The 17,563-nt window shown below is 34.4% G+C and overlaps 2 protein-coding genes and 1 pseudogene across 2 annotated transcripts; 2 read left to right on the top strand and 1 right to left on the bottom strand.

Annotated features, from left to right (window-relative positions):
* Positions 1-1,777: 1,777 nt before the first annotated feature.
* LOC17889020 lies at positions 1,778-2,885 on the bottom strand (annotated as a pseudogene).
* A 1,080-nt stretch (positions 2,886-3,965) lies between these two features.
* On the top strand, positions 3,966-7,557 carry LOC111830945. The gene is made up of 7 exons (XM_023783833.1): positions 3,966-4,145; positions 4,701-4,999; positions 5,055-5,085; positions 5,178-6,119; positions 6,234-6,771; positions 6,860-6,959; positions 7,072-7,557. The coding sequence occupies exons 1-7, from the start codon at positions 3,992-3,994 to the stop codon at positions 7,555-7,557; spliced, it is 2,550 nt and encodes an 849-aa protein (XP_023639601.1). The 5' UTR covers positions 3,966-3,991.
* Positions 7,558-14,490: 6,933 nt separating this feature from the next.
* LOC17889324 (3-ketoacyl-CoA synthase 10) lies at positions 14,491-17,073 on the top strand. Its single transcript, XM_006293837.2, has 3 exons — positions 14,491-14,975; positions 15,487-16,112; positions 16,184-17,073. Exons 1-3 carry the CDS (start codon positions 14,568-14,570, stop codon positions 16,806-16,808), a joined length of 1,659 nt encoding a protein of 552 aa, XP_006293899.2. The 5' UTR covers positions 14,491-14,567; the 3' UTR covers positions 16,809-17,073.
* Positions 17,074-17,563: the final 490 nt, after the last annotated feature.

The following is a 17,563-nucleotide window of genomic DNA, read 5'->3' as shown; positions in this document are numbered from 1 at the left end:
AAGAAAAAAAAATAAAAAAAAAAAAAAAAAAATAACAAAATAAAAAAAATAAAAAAAATGAAAAAAAAAAAAAAAGAAAAAATAAAATAAAAATATAAAAAAAAAAAAAAATAAATATAAAAGATAAAAAGAAAAAAAAAAAACCTAAACCGAAATATAATTTCGCTTAATTACAAAATATAAACCCTAACCACTATTTTATCAAGCCAAACCGAAATAATATTTCGTTAATTACAAAATCTAAACCCTAACCAATATTTTATCAACCCAAACTGAATGATAATTTTGTTTAATTACAAAATCTAAACCCTTACCACTATTTTGTCAGCCCAACTGAAATATAATTATGTTTAATTACAAAATCTAAACACTAACCACTATTTTGTCAACCCAAACCGAAATACAGTTTTGTTTAAGAATAAAATCTAAATCCTAACCACTCTTTTATAAACCCAAACCAAAATATATAATTTCCTTAATAAAAATCCTACAGAATTTGTTTACTTAATTTGTTTTTTTTTTTGAATTTTGATTCTTTTTTAAATAAAAAATGACATGGCATATTGTTGTATTTTGATTGGCTATTAGAAAGGGGGTGAACCTAAGTATTTTTCAAATTTTAAATAATGGATCAAAATCATTATAAATAAGACCAATAACCTTCCAACTATACAAATGAGCAGCAAGATTGATTCTCAAGCGTCCTAACTTTTTTTTTTTTTAACAACGATTAATTCATACGAAATCTTGAAGAGTTTACAAGAGCAGAAGCTAGAGAAGCCTTTTGCAAGGGAATCAGCAACTACATTTGCTGTCTTGGGAATAAACTTACTTTCAAAAGCTTTAAAAGAAGAGATAAGGAGGAAAACATTTGAAAGAACTCCATGAGCTTCCATCAAAATAGTTTGGATGAGATAGTCTTAGCTAGGACTTGACAATCAGTATTAAGGGTTAAATCTTGTAACCCTAAATCCAAAGCCATACTAAAGGCTGGGCAGATGGCCAAGTATTCCGCTACAAAAGGTGAAGACACGAATGCACAGACATCTAAGTGTCTTGACGAAGATCCCACTACAGTGGAAAAGAGAATCCAGCCCAAACCTGCAATTCTAGAGGCTTGATTCTAAGCTGCATCAGTTAGGGCCACATTGCTCAAATCTACTCCTAGTCTTTGGTGAAACCGATTCAATCCAAAAACACTAGGGGAATGCACAAGTTCATGTGCTGCCTACCATTCCTTTGCGTCTTTAATGGCCTTCAAAAGTGATTCCTCTTCTCTGAACCTCCTGTTATTGAACACCAACTGATTCCTGGACAGCCACAAGTTCCAACAAATCCAAGGATAAAGAGGTCCCCTCCCTAGTCCTGTTGGTGGTAAAATTCTCTTCTCCCTTTGGTAGCTAATCCCAGAAAGTGTATCAGTGAAGCTAGGGACCATACTTTCTTCGCCAATTGGCAATTAAAAAGCAAATGGCAAATAGTTCTGTGCATCTAGTGCAGGAAGAGTCAAGTGACATACCCCTGGAAGCTAACTGCCTCCCAGTAGGTAACGCCCCCGCGAGGGCTTTCCACAAGAAATTTTGAATTTTAGGGGATACTTTAACATTCCAAACTTCCTTTAACATTCCAAACTTCGAATTTAAAAACATCAAGAACTGATTGTTGCCTATTTTTAGGTTATTCATTTTTTCAAAAGCCAATAAATAATACTCATACATATCCCTTAGAAAATAACCATAGAAATTACACTAGCATACAAAAAGAAGACATTCATCAATCAGAGAGTAGCAGAAAGAACCTTGTGGAAAGAAATGAACGTAGAGTAAGGGACATCAAGCACACGAGCACGCCACTCCACATTCCCCCAAATTTCACAAGTATTGCGCCTTTCAAGCGCAATCTCTGCACACCAAATCATCTCCCTATAATAGACAACCTGGTGCCACAAAAGAGCTAGCTTTCCACAATAATCAGCCATTCCAGCAAAAGTATCCAGAGGTACCTTGGCCGGTAGTCCTACCAAACCCTTGACATCGTTCCACGTTCTTGCCTCTAGGTCATACCATCTCAACACACGGTCATAAGAAGTACGCGAGTACAAAACATCATCTATCTTGCAAAAACAACGTGAATGCATATATACAGGCATGGAGTCTCCGACCTCCTCCCACCTTCATTGCTTAGGATTGTAATCAACCACATTGTACCACCCAATCACCAGGCTGACCTTTCCGCCAACACATGTGCTTAGGGAGACATCTCTGCCTTTTCCCAATCTGCGTGGGACAGTCACCACATCACATACATATGTTTTTGTGTCCAAAACCGCGAGGGAGTTCTTGAAATCCGAGCCTTCTTCTTTGCATAATCCTGTTACATAAATCTTTTGATCAAAGGAGGGTAGCGGAAACTCTAATTAGCTCAACGGGCAAGCTTGGAGCCTCGCGCCACGTGTGAGACGTGCAATCAAGAATCGAAACACTAGAGGAGCTCCCAGTACGACTGCCGCGTTGGACTGCGCCAACGTTATAGATATCAGAGCCAACCGCCACAAGACTCATAGACTCAACCCAAGGAGAACAGGGAATTGGGACTCTAGCCAAAACATAACCACCTGACTTAGGTTTGCGGCAGAGGGTGAACCAGCTTGGGCCGTTTCTACAATATTGACGTTCATCTACGCACACATAGAGACGACTCTCCCTGCGGCCCAAGAGTGACCTGGCCTTGTAAAGGCTCGGTGAAGCTACGAGAGTTCGAAAGCTCTTGGAGACGAGTGAGAGAATCAGATAGAATAATATGGGGACGCGTGCGATGATCGACAATACAAGATCCTCGGGAAGTGAAGTTAGGGTCCATTGCGAAGTCGTTGTCTTCCTCTTCATCTTCCCTCTCGATTTCTTTTACTTGCTCTTTAGGGCTCGGCGGCCGAAGGTGTTACTTTTTAGGTTATTCATTAGTTTGTTTTTTTTAATTATTTCATGTAATTACTGACCACATTCAATTTCAAAAAATCTTTTCCATCCAATATCTACACAAAATCTAAATAAATAAACAAATTAATGACTCATAATTTGGCCTATAAATAATTTACATCCAAACTACAATTACCATCACCAAACACAAACACACGTTTGGATTTTGTTATTGTAGAAAACAATGAATCATGCTTCTGTGAGATATATGATAATATTTCTAAGAATGTTTTGATGTGATTCATGCTTCTATTAGAAAGGTTACTTTATTTATATTTTGTTTTTAACGTGATATAGAGGAAACACTACAAGAAAACACGCGTATTGCGAGGGAAATTTGCTAGGGAAATAATGCCTAGCAAAATTGCGACGTTATAACTAGACTGTTGCGAGCAACACGACGCGCCTCGTAGAATACTCGCAAACTTGCTAGGGAATAGATCCTCGCAATATTGCGAGGCGCTTGCAACCACTTTGCTAGGTCACCAAAACCCCTCGCAAGGAACTAGCTAAATTGCGAGATAATAACTAGGCAACAAACTTATTAAATGATATGGCAGATGTTGTCGAAAACTGGATAAATCCCTCGCGAGTTGGTTGCAATTGCCTAGCACGTTCCCTAGCAAGTTCGTAGCAAAGTTAGGCGAAAACAATTTAAATGACTTTGACAGAGTTGTCGGGATAAAGTTCAAACTTGAGTTGGAAATTGTGAGGCAAGATTCTCTTTCTCTCGCAAACGTCTAGCAAATATCTAGCAATTCCGTAGCGAAAGTTAGGCGAAAACTTTTTACATCGTTTGACATTGTTGTCGGGATATAGTTCGCAGATTTGTTGGAAATTGTGAGACAACACTCTTTCCCTTGTAAGAGCAATCTTCCCTAGAAACTCCATAGCACTCGTTTTTTTCCCCCTATAAATAGCAAATCCATGTTGAACTGAAATCATAACTCAAACATTTGCAAAACACAAAGCTATTCTAGAAAGAAAAAGTTCTCCAAAGTGAGCCATTTGAAAAAATGGCTGGAAGCAGAGAGCATGAGATATACACAATACGACGATGGATGTACAATCATAGAGATTCGGAGACCGGTGATGTGACGAGAGAATTTTGCGATGGTTTACGGGGGTTCATGTACCAAGCAACAAACCAACCTTTTGCTCGTGATAACGGTACAATTTTCTGTCCATGTTGTAAGTGCGTAAATGAAAAATACATGGAGTTTGATCTAGTGAAGAAACATCTTTATAATAGAGGGTTTATGCTTAACTATTATGTATGGTTTCGTCATGGAGAGGGTTGTAGCGATAATGCTGGAAGTAGTACGCATAATGTTGTTGGTCAACCTAGTAATTATGAAAATTATGGGCATCAAGAATATGATCAATTTGGTTTTCATGGGTTTAACCAAGAAAATAGATTCTATGATATGGTTAATGATGCATTTCCTGAAAGTAATCCTGCTTTTGCTGAGAGTAGTACAGAAGAACCCAACGTAGATGCGAAACGTTTTTATGATATGTTAGATGCTGCAAATCAACCTATCTACGATGGATGTAGAGAAGGGCATTCTAAGTTATCATTGGCATCTAGGATGATGACAATTAAAGCTGATAATAACTTAAGTGAAATTTGCATGGATTCATGGGCTGAGTTAATCAAAGAATATTTGCCAGAAGATAATTTATCGGCTGAGAATTACTATGAAATCCCAAAGTTGGTTTCAGGTCTTGGGTTACCATCTGAAATGATTGACGTATGCGTTGACTACTGCATGATTTTCTGGAAAGATGATGAAAAGTTGCAGGAATGTCGGTTTTGCGGGAAGCCGAGATATCAGGATACTCAAGGAAGGACGCGGGTTCCATACAAACGTATGTGGTACTTGCCAATCACTGATAGATTAAAACGCTTATACCAATCAAAGAGGACTGCAGCAGCAATGAGGTGGCATGCAGAACATTCCACTGCAAATGGAGAAATTACACATCCCTCGGATGCGAAGGCGTGGAAACATTTTCAAACGGTATATCCTGACTTTGCTTAAGAGTGTAGGAATGTTTATCTTGGTTTGTGTACAGATGGATTCAGCCCATTTGGTATGTCTGGGAGGCAATATTCTTTGTGGCCGGTTATCTTAACGCCATACAATCTTCCTCAAGATATGTGTATGCAAAGCGAATTTCTATGGTTGAGTACTTTAGTGCCAGGGCCTAAGCATCCGAAGCGAGCACTCGATATATTCTTGCAACCTCTGATTCATGAGCTGAAGCAGTTGTGGAACGAAGGGGTTCAAACGTTTGATTACTCGAAGAAACAAAACTTCAATATGCGGGCAGTGCTAATGTGGACGATTAGTGACTTTCCTGCATACGGAATGTTATCTGGATGGACAACTCATGGAAGATTATCATGTCCATATTGTATGGAGCGAACTGATGCGTTTCAGCTTAAGAATGGACGAAAACCATGTTGGTTTGATTGTCATCGTAGGTTTCTTCCTCTGCATCATCCGTACCGAAAGAACAAGAAGTGGTTTAGAAAGAATAAAGTTGTGCGTGTTCCTCCACCGAGCTATGTTTCTGGCAATTATTTGTTAGAACAGATCGATTATTATGGTGCTCAGGAGACATGTAAAGTTGGAGGTAACTGGCACACCCCAGCGAATATGCCAGACGGATACACCTGCACTCACAATTGGCACAAACAGAGTATTTTCTGGGAGCTTCCATATTGGAAAGATCTCCTCTTGAGGCACAACCTGGATGTGATGCATATCGAGAAAAACGTTTTTGATAATATCATTAACACACTTTTGAATGTTCAGGGTAAAACAAAGGATAATATGAAGTCAAGGTTGGACTTGGTGGAAATATGTGCAAGGGTCGAGTTACATCTTATGAGAAATGGAAAAATGCCAATATCGAACTTTCGATTGACCGCAGATGCTAAGAAGGCGTTGTTCGAGTGGATTACATCAGAAGTGAAGTTCCCAGATGGTTATGTTTCAAAATTTTCTAGATGTGTTGAGCAAGGCCAAAAATTCTCAGGTATGAAGAGCCACGATTGTCATGTCTTCATGCAGCAGTTACTGCCATTTGTGTTTCTTGAGCTTCTGCCAACACATGTTCATGAAGCTATTGCAGGTAATAATAGTATACTTAATTAATTCGTTTATGTACTAGTGTTATTTTTTACGTATAATTAATTAATTATATTATTTGATTAACTTATTAACTCATTTTACATAACCTTTGTAGGTATCGGAGCATTTTTCAGAGACCTATGCACCCGAACATTGTCTTGGGACGGCATTCAGCAGCTAGATGATAATATCCCGGTGTTGATTTGCAACTTGGAGAAAATATTTCCACCTTCATTTTTTGATGTGATGGAACATCTCCCAATCCATCTACCACATGAAGCAGCTCTTGGTGGACCTGTGCAATTTCGATGGATGTATCCGTTTGAGCGGTTTATGAAGTCTCTGAAAGGAAAGGCGAAAAATCTTGCAAGAGTTGAGGGATCGATAGTCGCCGGAAGTCTAACAGAGGAAACTTCCCATTTTACATCTTACTACTTTAGCCCTTCCGTGAGAACAAAAAAAACTCGTCTTCGAAGATATGACGACGGAGGTGTTGCACAAACCTATAACGTTCCTGATGTCCCGGATGTCTTTGCACAGATAGGAAGACTTGCTGGAAAGTTGAAAGAAGTTTGGTGGGAAGATCATGCCTATTGTCGAGCAGCTCACAATTACATCTTGCGTAATTTGGATTACATCCAATCTTTCGAGAGGTATAAAATTTGGATTTAATTTCATATTGATTTTTATTGTGTATTTAAACTTCTTTATGGAAATTGACATAATAACTTTTGAGTGTAGGATATTTGATTCGCAAATACGTGAAGCCTTTCCCAATTTAGAAGAAAAAGATTATGAATCTTACAAGGACCGTGATTTTGCTGGATGGTTGAAGTATTATGTAAGTATAGTAATGTAACCATATATATATATATATATATATTTATATATATATGACTTTTACATACTAATATAACAATGCATGATATATATATTTGCATGTATTTGAATAGGTTCAAAATGGATGTGGAAATGAACCCTTGCCTCTTTGGTTGCATGAGATCGTTCAAGAACCAAGAGCGAAGATCACTACGGCTCCGATGTACTTTACTCGCGGTTATACATTTCATACGTATAGACATGGAATTCGAAGAGCTACAGCAAATTACGGAATCTCAGTAAAAGCTGGTGATAGCGAATTCTATGGTATTTTGCAACAAATATTGGAAGTTGAATACCCGGGTCTTTTGAATCTGAAATGCATACTTTTCAAGTGTGATTGGTATGATCCAACTATGGGTCGAGGCATGCGAGCAAATAACTTGGGGGTCGTGGATGTTAACACAAACAAAACCTATGGAAGATTTGATCCTTACATCCTAGCATCACAAGCAGAGCAAGTGAGCTTTCTATCCTATCCTCGTTTGCGACAAAGACGTGAAATGTGGTTATCAGTTATTAAAGTGAATCCAAGAGGTCGTATAATCGGTGGTGCTTAAGGAAAAGCTAGCAGCAACTGAAGCTCTTCTTCAGCAGAGTATTGAGAAGGTTAATTGCTTGCAAGCTTATTTTGTTTACTTTGCTGAGAAGGATTCAGAGTTTGCTGCAAGGTTTTGATCTGGACACCCAGCTGGACCGACAGAGACAAACCAGACCGGGGCTGACATGACAAATCAGACTGAGGCTGCCACTGCATCTGCCCACATTGGAACCTCCTCTGCTATGGACTTGAACTCTTGACCACAATGGAACCTCCTCTGACCAAGTTGATATGATGACCTTTAGTTTTTGATTTTCATGATTGTAAATTTGTAAACCTAAACCTATGACTTTTATCATAATTCAGTTTCTAATTTCTATTTTTCATTTTATCATAATTCAGTTTGCAAGTAAATTTAAATCATAATTCAGTTTCTAATTTCAATTAGATTCATAGCATAAGTCGGCGAATGTTAATAAATGTATGGTATAGTGTAAAAACAAAAAAAAAAAAAAAAAGTGATGATTTGGTCTGTATACTAACCAATTGCAATATATGTGAGGGAATTGCAAGACAGTAATTTTGCAAGTAAATTGCAACCAAACAAGCTCTCGCAAATTTGCTACGACATTTGCGAGGCATGTAAACCCTCGCAAATATAGCGATAAAAGTGCTAGGAGTGAGATACTCGCAACTTGCTAGGGAATTTGCGAGACATGTAGTACCTCGCAAAATTTGCGAGTGAAGTGCGAGCGTTACAATTTGCGACTGAAGTGCGAGCGTTACAATTTGCGAGTCACGATTTGCGAGAAAAAGTCGTTTCTCGCAATTCCCTTGCGATTCACGTATTGCGAGGAATACGCTAGGCATTCTTCCCTAGCAATACGCGTGTTTTCTAGAAAACCTTTTATATCATTATATTATTTGTAGAAAACAAAACTTTTGTTTCTTTTATTTTATTTTGTTATCAAAAACTTTCAAACATATATTGTTATTTTTTTTTACGTTCATGAGTATATTATACTTTTGATATTTTGTGCGGATCAACATTAAAAATGGACAATGATGATTGTTATGTTTGTATATGCTATACGTTTTTGTCAGATTCTGTCATATGGTTATAGCTTTTTTCACCTAATATTTTTTAACCCACTTTTAAGTTTATGATATAAAAAGTTATAGATGTTTATAATCGTTACTAATTTTTTTCATTTAATAAGAAATGTCTTTCTATAGTTAAAATTATACACCAAGTTTAAATTGAAATATTATTGATCTTGCTATAATTTTAATCATGAGTTTAATTTTCAACGATTATATAAAAATAAATGTTGTATTATGTTTCCAATGGATTGTATGATAGGACGGGTTGCAAGAGGGAACGCTTGAATTGATATTAATAAAAAAAATTAAAATATATTTATCTCATACTTCAGTACGGGTAAAAATTTTCATTTTACTATTTTTAACAAAAATAATATATGACATATATAATTAAAATAATTTGGTAAAAATTGATATTATATAATCTTAATAATTATTAAATAAAATCCGCAAAATCTGTAAATTTTTAAAATATGAATTAAAAATAAAAATTAGGGTTAAAATGAAAAACTATTTGTCCCGCGCTGTACCGCGGGTTAAAATCTAGTATATATACATTTTTGAAGTATATTTTGTGCTAAAATAATGTTTGGCAATGATTTCCTAAAAAACCAATGTCTTAAACACTACTAATCTATTTCTTTAACTAAGATTTATCGTTCTTGTAATTCAAAAGCAAACTATCTTGCTAGTTCTTCCAGATCACTCGATTCAAAATTTTTTTTTTGTAAAAGATTTCCCTCCCGGTTGGGCTACCAATCATGGAATAATATTATAATTAATGTGTGGTTGACAAAAAAAAAACAACTAATCTCAAATCATTAAAGTTCTTTTCAAAAAATATGTATTTCGGATCAGTTCAAAATTAAAATTTGGAACCCAAAATCACATATCGGATCCTCACTGATTATTATTTTAATTCAAATTAAAATAATATTACTATATATTGAAGATATGGTAATATTCCGGTTGTTACCAAAAAAGTTAACCAAAAAACAAAACAAAAAAGTTATTACGGGGTAATATTCCGTAATATTTATGTTACAAACAAAAACATTATTACGGGGTAGTTTGCAAATAAAAGAAAAAATATGTAACAATCAAAATATTTATATCATTTAACCAAAAAAAACTCAATTATATTATTATACTAACTCATTTAAATTTAAATGATTTATATAAAAAAATAGATATGTAATGTACCACGGAGTAAATCATAGTTACTTAGTATATTTGTAAGTTTCTTTTATATCCTCATCCAGTTTTATTTTGTGTGTATTTATATTTGATATATTATAAAGAATGGCACAATTTATTTTTCATGTACTAGACATCTATCTTTTATGGTTGACTCTTGTCATAAATGTGTAAGTAATGAAGTCAACGGAGGTTAGATCCTTGACTCGTTGATAAAGTTTGGATATTGCTCACATACATCTGTCTCCACAACAAATGGTTGATCAAACAAAACTCATTATGTTATCATTTACTCGTTTTCTACTATTTTATTCAAAATCATTATACAAAATATATAATTTATTGTAATCGACTATACTACAATAAAATAAAAATATAACATATTCTAATACGTTAAAAGTCGTACGTATATATAAATGATTTTCATGCGCGGTAGAGCGCAGATCCAATCCTAGTTTCTTGTTTATAGAAGAGTGGTTAAGACTTTTCTTTGTCTTTTTATATTTGGAATAAGATAAAGAAGGGCCACAATTTATTTCATTTTCTAGACATCCATCTTTTATGGTTGACTCTTGTCATAAATGTGTTAAGTAATGAAGTCAACGCTAGTTAGAACCTTGCACTCGTTGATTAAGGTTGGAATTGGATAGTGTTTTGTTCTTTTTTCTCATCTTAAAGAGTTAACTTCATTAGAATACAGAGATAGAGACTATCACGTGATCATCTTCTCTTAACACAATATAGAGTAATATAAACACAGCTTCTTCTTTCTTGAAACAAAGCTTGAATGTGAAAAAAAACTCATGCATGCACGTACGTGTTTACAACTTGATTACTTTGGTAAAGTTTTATTTACTATGTCATTGTATTTGGGCTTCTACTTCTCTTATGACCCACGAGAGTCATGGTCCATATATATTATAAAGACCCTAACTGATCTTTTCAAAGAGAAAAGTGAAAAATAGTGTGCAATAATGATAAAGGAGTTGTTGCTTCAACTACTTGCTATGAAATGCATCAGCCATTTGACTCATTAAAGAAGACAGCCATAAGTTAGATATATCATTAACATCTCAACATCATCTCTCTCTCTCGTCAACGTTATCAATTTCCCATACGTCTCTCTTAGCAAATGTAATTCTTATGACAACTACACCTTCTTTTTTTTTCCTTTCAAGTTATAAAACTAACAATGTCTTTTTTTTAGAAAATTACATATCAAAATTACATTTTTAGAAAATATTTATGTTGTGGTTCGTTTGTGGGGTTATATCATAATTTTTTTACAACCGATGTTTTTACCCGATAAGATAAATAAATAAAAATTGTTTTGTGAATTTCATATAATTTTTTACATCATATTTCACTTTCTTCCTCTTTTTTTGGGATTTTTTTTTTGGGATTCTTATGAAAATTTTCATTTTCTAGAACAAACTTTACGGACATGTTATTCTTGCTAAAATCTTATGAATTTGTTATTTTTGAACACTTAAAAATGTTTAGTTAATTTATGAATTTTTTTGCTAAAATAAAAATTTAAGAGTAAATATTAAGGTCAAAAAAAATAGAACTGCTAAACCCAAATATAATGAGTAAATTACATGTTTAGTCACATTTTTTTAATCTGGAAAATGGTCCATATAAATTTATGAAAAATAGCAAATCTAAAAACTTGCTCCAAAAAAATGGCATACCTCATAGTTGATTATTTCTTTTTCGTAAGACAGCTATATCGAACACACGTACTTAAAGAAACCCATTTGGGCATGTGTTGTTGTCCTTGCTAAGTCACATGCATAATTTTGCTTTTTCTTTTTTTTTTTTAAGTTTACATTTATGAGTAAATGATATTTGACGTTTTCTTATATACGACCAATTCAAACCAATATATGTAGCTAGAGAACAATTTAGTCAGTATAACTTTTCTTATGTAAATGATTTACAAATTTGTGCCACTCGTATGTATTCCTTTTCTTTTAAAGATGTTAGTAGGGTTACTAGTGAAATAACCCATCGCTATCTCAAAACTTTAACATAATAGACATTGAGACAGTGAATGATTTGAGTTATTTCCTCATTTGGAATTGGTGTTTATAGTTATTTACCCTTTGAGACTTGGAAACATCATCTCACTTTAAGTTCTCCTACTGTGTTAGGGTTAGACTCTCATGGTGGGAGTCCCATTTACTCTTTAATGCAAATGAATGGGCTTTTATCGTTTGATCCAAGGAACATTTGATGCTATGATACAATGAATCATCGGATTTTAAAAAATGAGACCATCACAAGGCAAGAAGGTTATGTTGACAATCATGTTGCAACAAACACTTCACTAAATCCTAGCTTGATATTGAATAAAGTAACAAACCACACACTTATCATGTTATTTATGCTAGGTTTATGCTACAAATTGTTCACTATTCTAGGGCGGTTTTATAAATGGATAAGTGCATTTTATAGTTAGAGATGTTAATGAAGTAAAGTCCCACATCGATAGTCGATAGTTGGAGAATTGATCAAGTAATATATATAAGGTTATGATCAATCTATTTATTGCCAACTTGTTTTGAGTTAGAAAATCCATGTTTAAGGCGAAATTTATCACGGTATCAAAACCTTGATTGTGTACGATTCTGACTCAGAACAAGCAGGTTGTGAGTAGATTAGCTCTAAACATATATACTGTATATTACTTTATAAATTCTCCAACTACCGATGTGGGACTTTACTTCGTTAACATTTCTACTATAAATATGGTCATCTTTAGATACACAACAACTTCTCTGGATATTGCTCTTTCTGTAATATCTTTTTTCAAATGTTATACTAGGATATCTTGTTTATACATTATTTTGTGTTTAACTAATGTGTTAAGTAATAAAACAGGCGTAGTATAGAAGAACATTACAAATGCATTAGTATGTCTTTATCTCATTTGTAAAACTTTTAAAATCGTGAATGGGATCTTAATCACTATTATTTCATGTGGGGAATATTGCTAGCCAACAGGCTGAAAGTGTCTTAAAAGCTCATTTCTGTGTAATGTAGCCGCCCAAAAAATATATATACTAATGTATATGTCATGTTCATCGGTTCATCGTAAATAACAAAAGTTATAGATTATAAATTTAAATTGAGTTGTTGAGTATTTATTTAAATTAGTTAACACTTTGGCAAAACTTGTGAACAAAATTTCCATATATTCAAATCATGAATATTAGTCTAAACAATTCAACAGTCACAAATACTATAACAAAAAGATTACATTTAAATCATGAATAAATTTGTGTAAAGTTGTAAACTTCTTGCTTCGCAATTTGATGTTTCATTACCTGCAAGATAGACGTGTGTTGTCCTTTGTGGCTAGCTTTACTCATATTGTTCGTTGCTCGAGCTATTGTTTATGTTTCTGACTCTTTTATTACGTCTTTTGTCATTTATACTATCGGTTCTAGTTAGAGCATCTCGACCACATCTCTATATTTACCTCTATACTCTATTTTAGAGGCAAATTTACTCCAACAGTCCAACCCATCTCTATTCTCATCTTTAATATAGAAATTGCTATATTATTCTTTATATATAGAAAAATTCCTCTATATATAAAAGAAAAATAGAGTTCTCTATTATAAAGGTGTATATTAGAATAAAACTTACTTCTATTATAGGGTACTACTTACTTCTATTATAGGGTACTTCGATTTTAGAGATAAAAATAGGAAAATACATTGGAGATGGTTTTAGATTATCTGTAATTTTAGAGCTTTCGATTCGTTATGTTAATCTATCGTTTCTCCCTTTTTGGCTTTTAAATTCCGGAGATATTTTGTGTTTCCACCGACTTGTATATTTTAACAATGTATTATTTTCTTGAAATGATAATTAAAACATATGACAAAAAAAACAAGTTTATGAACAATTCTCCTCCCAAATGGCTCTTTTGAGCTCATCATAGTTTTTGACGGAAAAAAAGATTAGCATCCTATTTTCCTCTTTTTTTTTGGACTAGTCATATATATGTTTAACATATATATGAGCTCATCATTAAAAAAAATTAGTTTCCACTTTAATTGAGCTTAAACTCTACTTTGTAAAGTTTTTTCTTATAGCATAAATAAATTTACATTATAAAATAAATAATAACCAAAGCTAAGATTAGATATGTTGTACATCAATCATACTATAACATATATAAAGCAAACAGTTTTAAGTGTTCATAACAATCTTAACATCCAAATTTATATATTTGTCTTACTATCATGTTCTAAACAAAAACCAAACCACAAACCTGTCGGTTTTTAACCAAACCAAGTTACTTCTAGCTTAATCCAATACAAAAAGAAAAAGAAAAGAAACATAAACTGATCAAGAAACCCAAATTGACAAATTGTCAAAAAAACAAAGTGGTCACCCTTATTACCCCATTCAACATATGATGATAGTATAAAAAAAAAACCTTATAATAAATGCAAACATAAGATCCAAAACTACACCTTATACAACGGAGGAATTAAGAGTGACATAACTCACTCCAACTACGACCAGTACTAGTAGTTGGCGACATTAACTACTCTCTCACCAACCACCAAACCCAATCCCCACAATATTACCATTACTCTCATATAACTACACAAACTCATATTTACATTTTTTGCCAAACACAAACTCTTTATAAGATATACACTTCATAGATCTCACTCACATAACCAAAACCTAAAAAGAAAAAAAATGGGTAGATCCAACGAGCAAGATCTACTCTCTACCGAGATTGTCAACCGCGGGATCGAACCATCTGGTCCTAACGCTGGCTCACCAACGTTCTCGGTTAGGGTTCGAAGACGTCTTCCTGATTTTCTCCAGTCTGTGAACTTGAAGTACGTGAAACTTGGTTACCACTACCTCATCAACCATGCGGTTTATTTGGCGACCATACCTGTTCTTGTCCTTGTGTTTAGTGCTGAGGTTGGTAGTTTAAGCCGTGATGAGATTTGGAAGAAGCTTTTGGACTATGATCTTGCAACTGTCATAGGTTTCTTTTGTGTCTTTGTCTTAACCGCTTGTGTCTACTTCATGTCTCGTCCTCGCTCTGTTTACCTCATTGACTTCGCTTGTTACAAACCTTCCGATGAACTCAAGGTACGTTGTCCCAATCTTTTTCATAGTCTAATAACTAAGTTTTACTTAGAAATTATAGTTAGATGTATTAGTTTATAGATAGTGAAGCCTAATTAATCAAATTACCTAATTTGTTAATTTGCATGTGTTGGTTAGTAATTATTTTTTAGTTTATGAATGTTGCCAAATTTTGTAATTGGAGTTATAAATTTTGTTTATAAAAATCTTATGTACGACTATAATCAAAGGATATTGATAAGAACCGGACTGATAATTATACGAAAGTTAACCATTCAATTCCGGTTATTTCCGGTTTAATATTTTTGCTTTTGGTCGGTTTAGGTGACAAAAGTCCATTCAATTCTGGTTATTTACGGTTTAATAGTTTTGTTTTGGGTTGGTTTAGGTGAAAAGTCCATTCAAATCCGGCTATTTCCGGTTAAATAGTTTTGCTTTGGGTTGGTTTAGATGAAAAAAGTCCATTCAATTCCGGTTATTTCCGGTTTAATAGTTTTGCTTTGGGTTGGTTTAGGTGACAAAAGAAGAGTTCATAGAGCTAGCAAGAAAATCAGGAAAGTTCGATGAAGAGACACTTGGTTTCAAGAAGAGGATCTTACAAGCCTCAGGGATAGGTGACGAAACGTACGTTCCAAGATCCATCTCTTCATCAGAGAACATAACAACGATGAAAGAAGGACGTGAAGAAGCTTCTACAGTGATCTTTGGAGCACTAGACGAGCTCTTTGAGAAGACACGTGTCAAACCTAAAGATGTAGGTGTCCTTGTGGTTAACTGTAGTATCTTTAACCCTACACCATCATTGTCTGCAATGGTGATTAACCATTACAAGATGAGAGGGAACATACTTAGTTACAACCTTGGTGGGATGGGATGTTCTGCTGGGATCATAGGTCTTGATCTTGCTCGTGACATGCTTCAGTCTAACCCTAATAGTTATGCTGTTGTTGTGAGTACTGAGATGGTTGGTTATAATTGGTACGTTGGTCATGACAAGTCCATGGTTATACCTAATTGCTTCTTTAGGATGGGTTGCTCAGCTGTTATGCTCTCTAATCGTCGCCGTGACTTTCGCCATGCTAAGTACCGTCTCGAACACATTGTTCGGACTCATAAGGCCGCTGATGACCGTAGCTTCAGGTTTCATTCTTTTGTACTTTTTACAGTCTTATGATGACCTAGCTAGTAGCTAATGGTTTTGTGGTTTTTAGGAGTGTGCACCAAGAAGAAGATGAACAAGGCTTCAAGGGTTTGAAGATAAGTAGAGACTTAATGGAAGTAGGAGGTGAAGCTCTCAAGACAAACATCACTACCTTAGGTCCTCTTGTTCTCCCTTTCTCCGAGCAGCTTCTCTTCTTTGCAGCTTTGCTTCGTAGAACTTTCTCACCTGCGGCTAAAACCTCCACAACCACTTCCTTCTCATCTTCCCTCAATGCCAAAACCAATGGAACTACTACCAAGTCCTCTTCTTCTGATCTCTCCAAGCCATACATCCCTGACTACAAGCTAGCCTTCGAGCACTTCTGCTTCCACGCAGCAAGCAAAGTAGTACTCGAGGAGCTTCAAAAGAATCTTGGCTTGAGTGAAGAGAACATGGAGGCTTCTAGGATGACACTTCACAGGTTTGGAAACACTTCCAGCAGTGGAATATGGTACGAGCTTGCTTACTTGGAAGCCAAGGAAAGTGTTCGAAGAGGAGATAGGGTTTGGCAAATTGCATTTGGATCAGGTTTTAAGTGTAACAGTGTGGTGTGGAAAGCAATGAGGAAAGTGAAGAAACCTACAAGGAACAATCCTTGGGTTGATTGCATCAACCGTTACCCTGTGCCTCTCTAAAGATTGTTTCTAAAGTAAAAAATCATGTAAGATCTCTAGTTACTCCAACCAAATGATGCATGAGACAGTTTTGGTTTGGATGATAGGAGTTGTTTTACTGATTCATTCGTATCTAAGTCTTGCTGTAAGAATGGATTTGGTTAGAGAGACCTCTTCAGCTTCAACTTTGTTTTTATCATTTGTTTGTTCTATTCGACCCTTCATAAACTTTGAGAGATCAAAACAAAACTTTTCTTTCTTTGGATAGAACAGTTATTTTTTGTAATTTTCTTTATTCAAAGTTAACAATCACTTTCTATAATTAGATCTGTTCTATAATTAGTAAAAACCCATTGCATGATAATGTATTCCACATGATTGACAATGTTGAAGATATATTTAATGGAAAACACTATACTAATTTGAAAAATATTTAAATTTGACTATTAATATGCTCAAACTTACAACTTATATATATATATATATATATATATATCGTTCTATCGTATTACCAATTATATCGATTTATTACAAAAATCATACGATCTCTTACCCAAATCTACAACCGTTCGTATGCAGTCATATAATATGATTGTATGAATGGTTTATTTTTATTTAGTTATAACTACAATTTAAACTTTCATATATAATACAAGCTTTTAAGTCTTTAACTATGATTAATTAAGTGGATAATGGATGATTGGATGTCATACTTTTTTTATTTTAGTTTTGATCTTATAATAAATACTAAGATAGCTTTTGCAAGTTAAAAGAAA

Source organism: Capsella rubella, unplaced genomic scaffold (genome assembly GCF_000375325.1).
Source record: "Capsella rubella cultivar Monte Gargano unplaced genomic scaffold, Caprub1_0 scaffold_4, whole genome shotgun sequence".
Classification (NCBI taxonomy): Eukaryota; Viridiplantae; Streptophyta; class Magnoliopsida; order Brassicales; family Brassicaceae; genus Capsella; species Capsella rubella.
The sequence above is the reverse complement of the archived record's forward strand: the minus strand, read 5'-3'. Positions and strand labels throughout refer to the sequence as shown.

What these genes read in the sequence shown, in the direction of transcription:
- LOC17889324 (XM_006293837.2), top strand. Translation starts at nt 14,568, where the DNA reads ATGGGTAGATCCAACGAGCAAGATCTACTCTCTACCGAGATTGTCAAC. An exon ending in AACCTTCCGATGAACTCAAG is followed by an intron (nt 14,976 to 15,486) that starts GTACGTTGTCCC and finishes GGGTTGGTTTAG; the next exon opens with GTGACAAAAGAAGAGTTCAT. An exon ending in GCTGATGACCGTAGCTTCAG is followed by an intron (nt 16,113 to 16,183) that starts GTTTCATTCTTT and finishes TGTGGTTTTTAG; the next exon opens with GAGTGTGCACCAAGAAGAAG.
- LOC111830945 (XM_023783833.1), top strand. Translation starts at nt 3,992, where the DNA reads ATGGCTGGAAGCAGAGAGCATGAGATATACACAATACGACGATGGATG. An exon ending in TACATCCAATCTTTCGAGAG is followed by an intron (nt 6,772 to 6,859) that starts GTATAAAATTTG and finishes TTTTGAGTGTAG; the next exon opens with GATATTTGATTCGCAAATAC. An exon ending in CTGGATGGTTGAAGTATTAT is followed by an intron (nt 6,960 to 7,071) that starts GTAAGTATAGTA and finishes GTATTTGAATAG; the next exon opens with GTTCAAAATGGATGTGGAAA.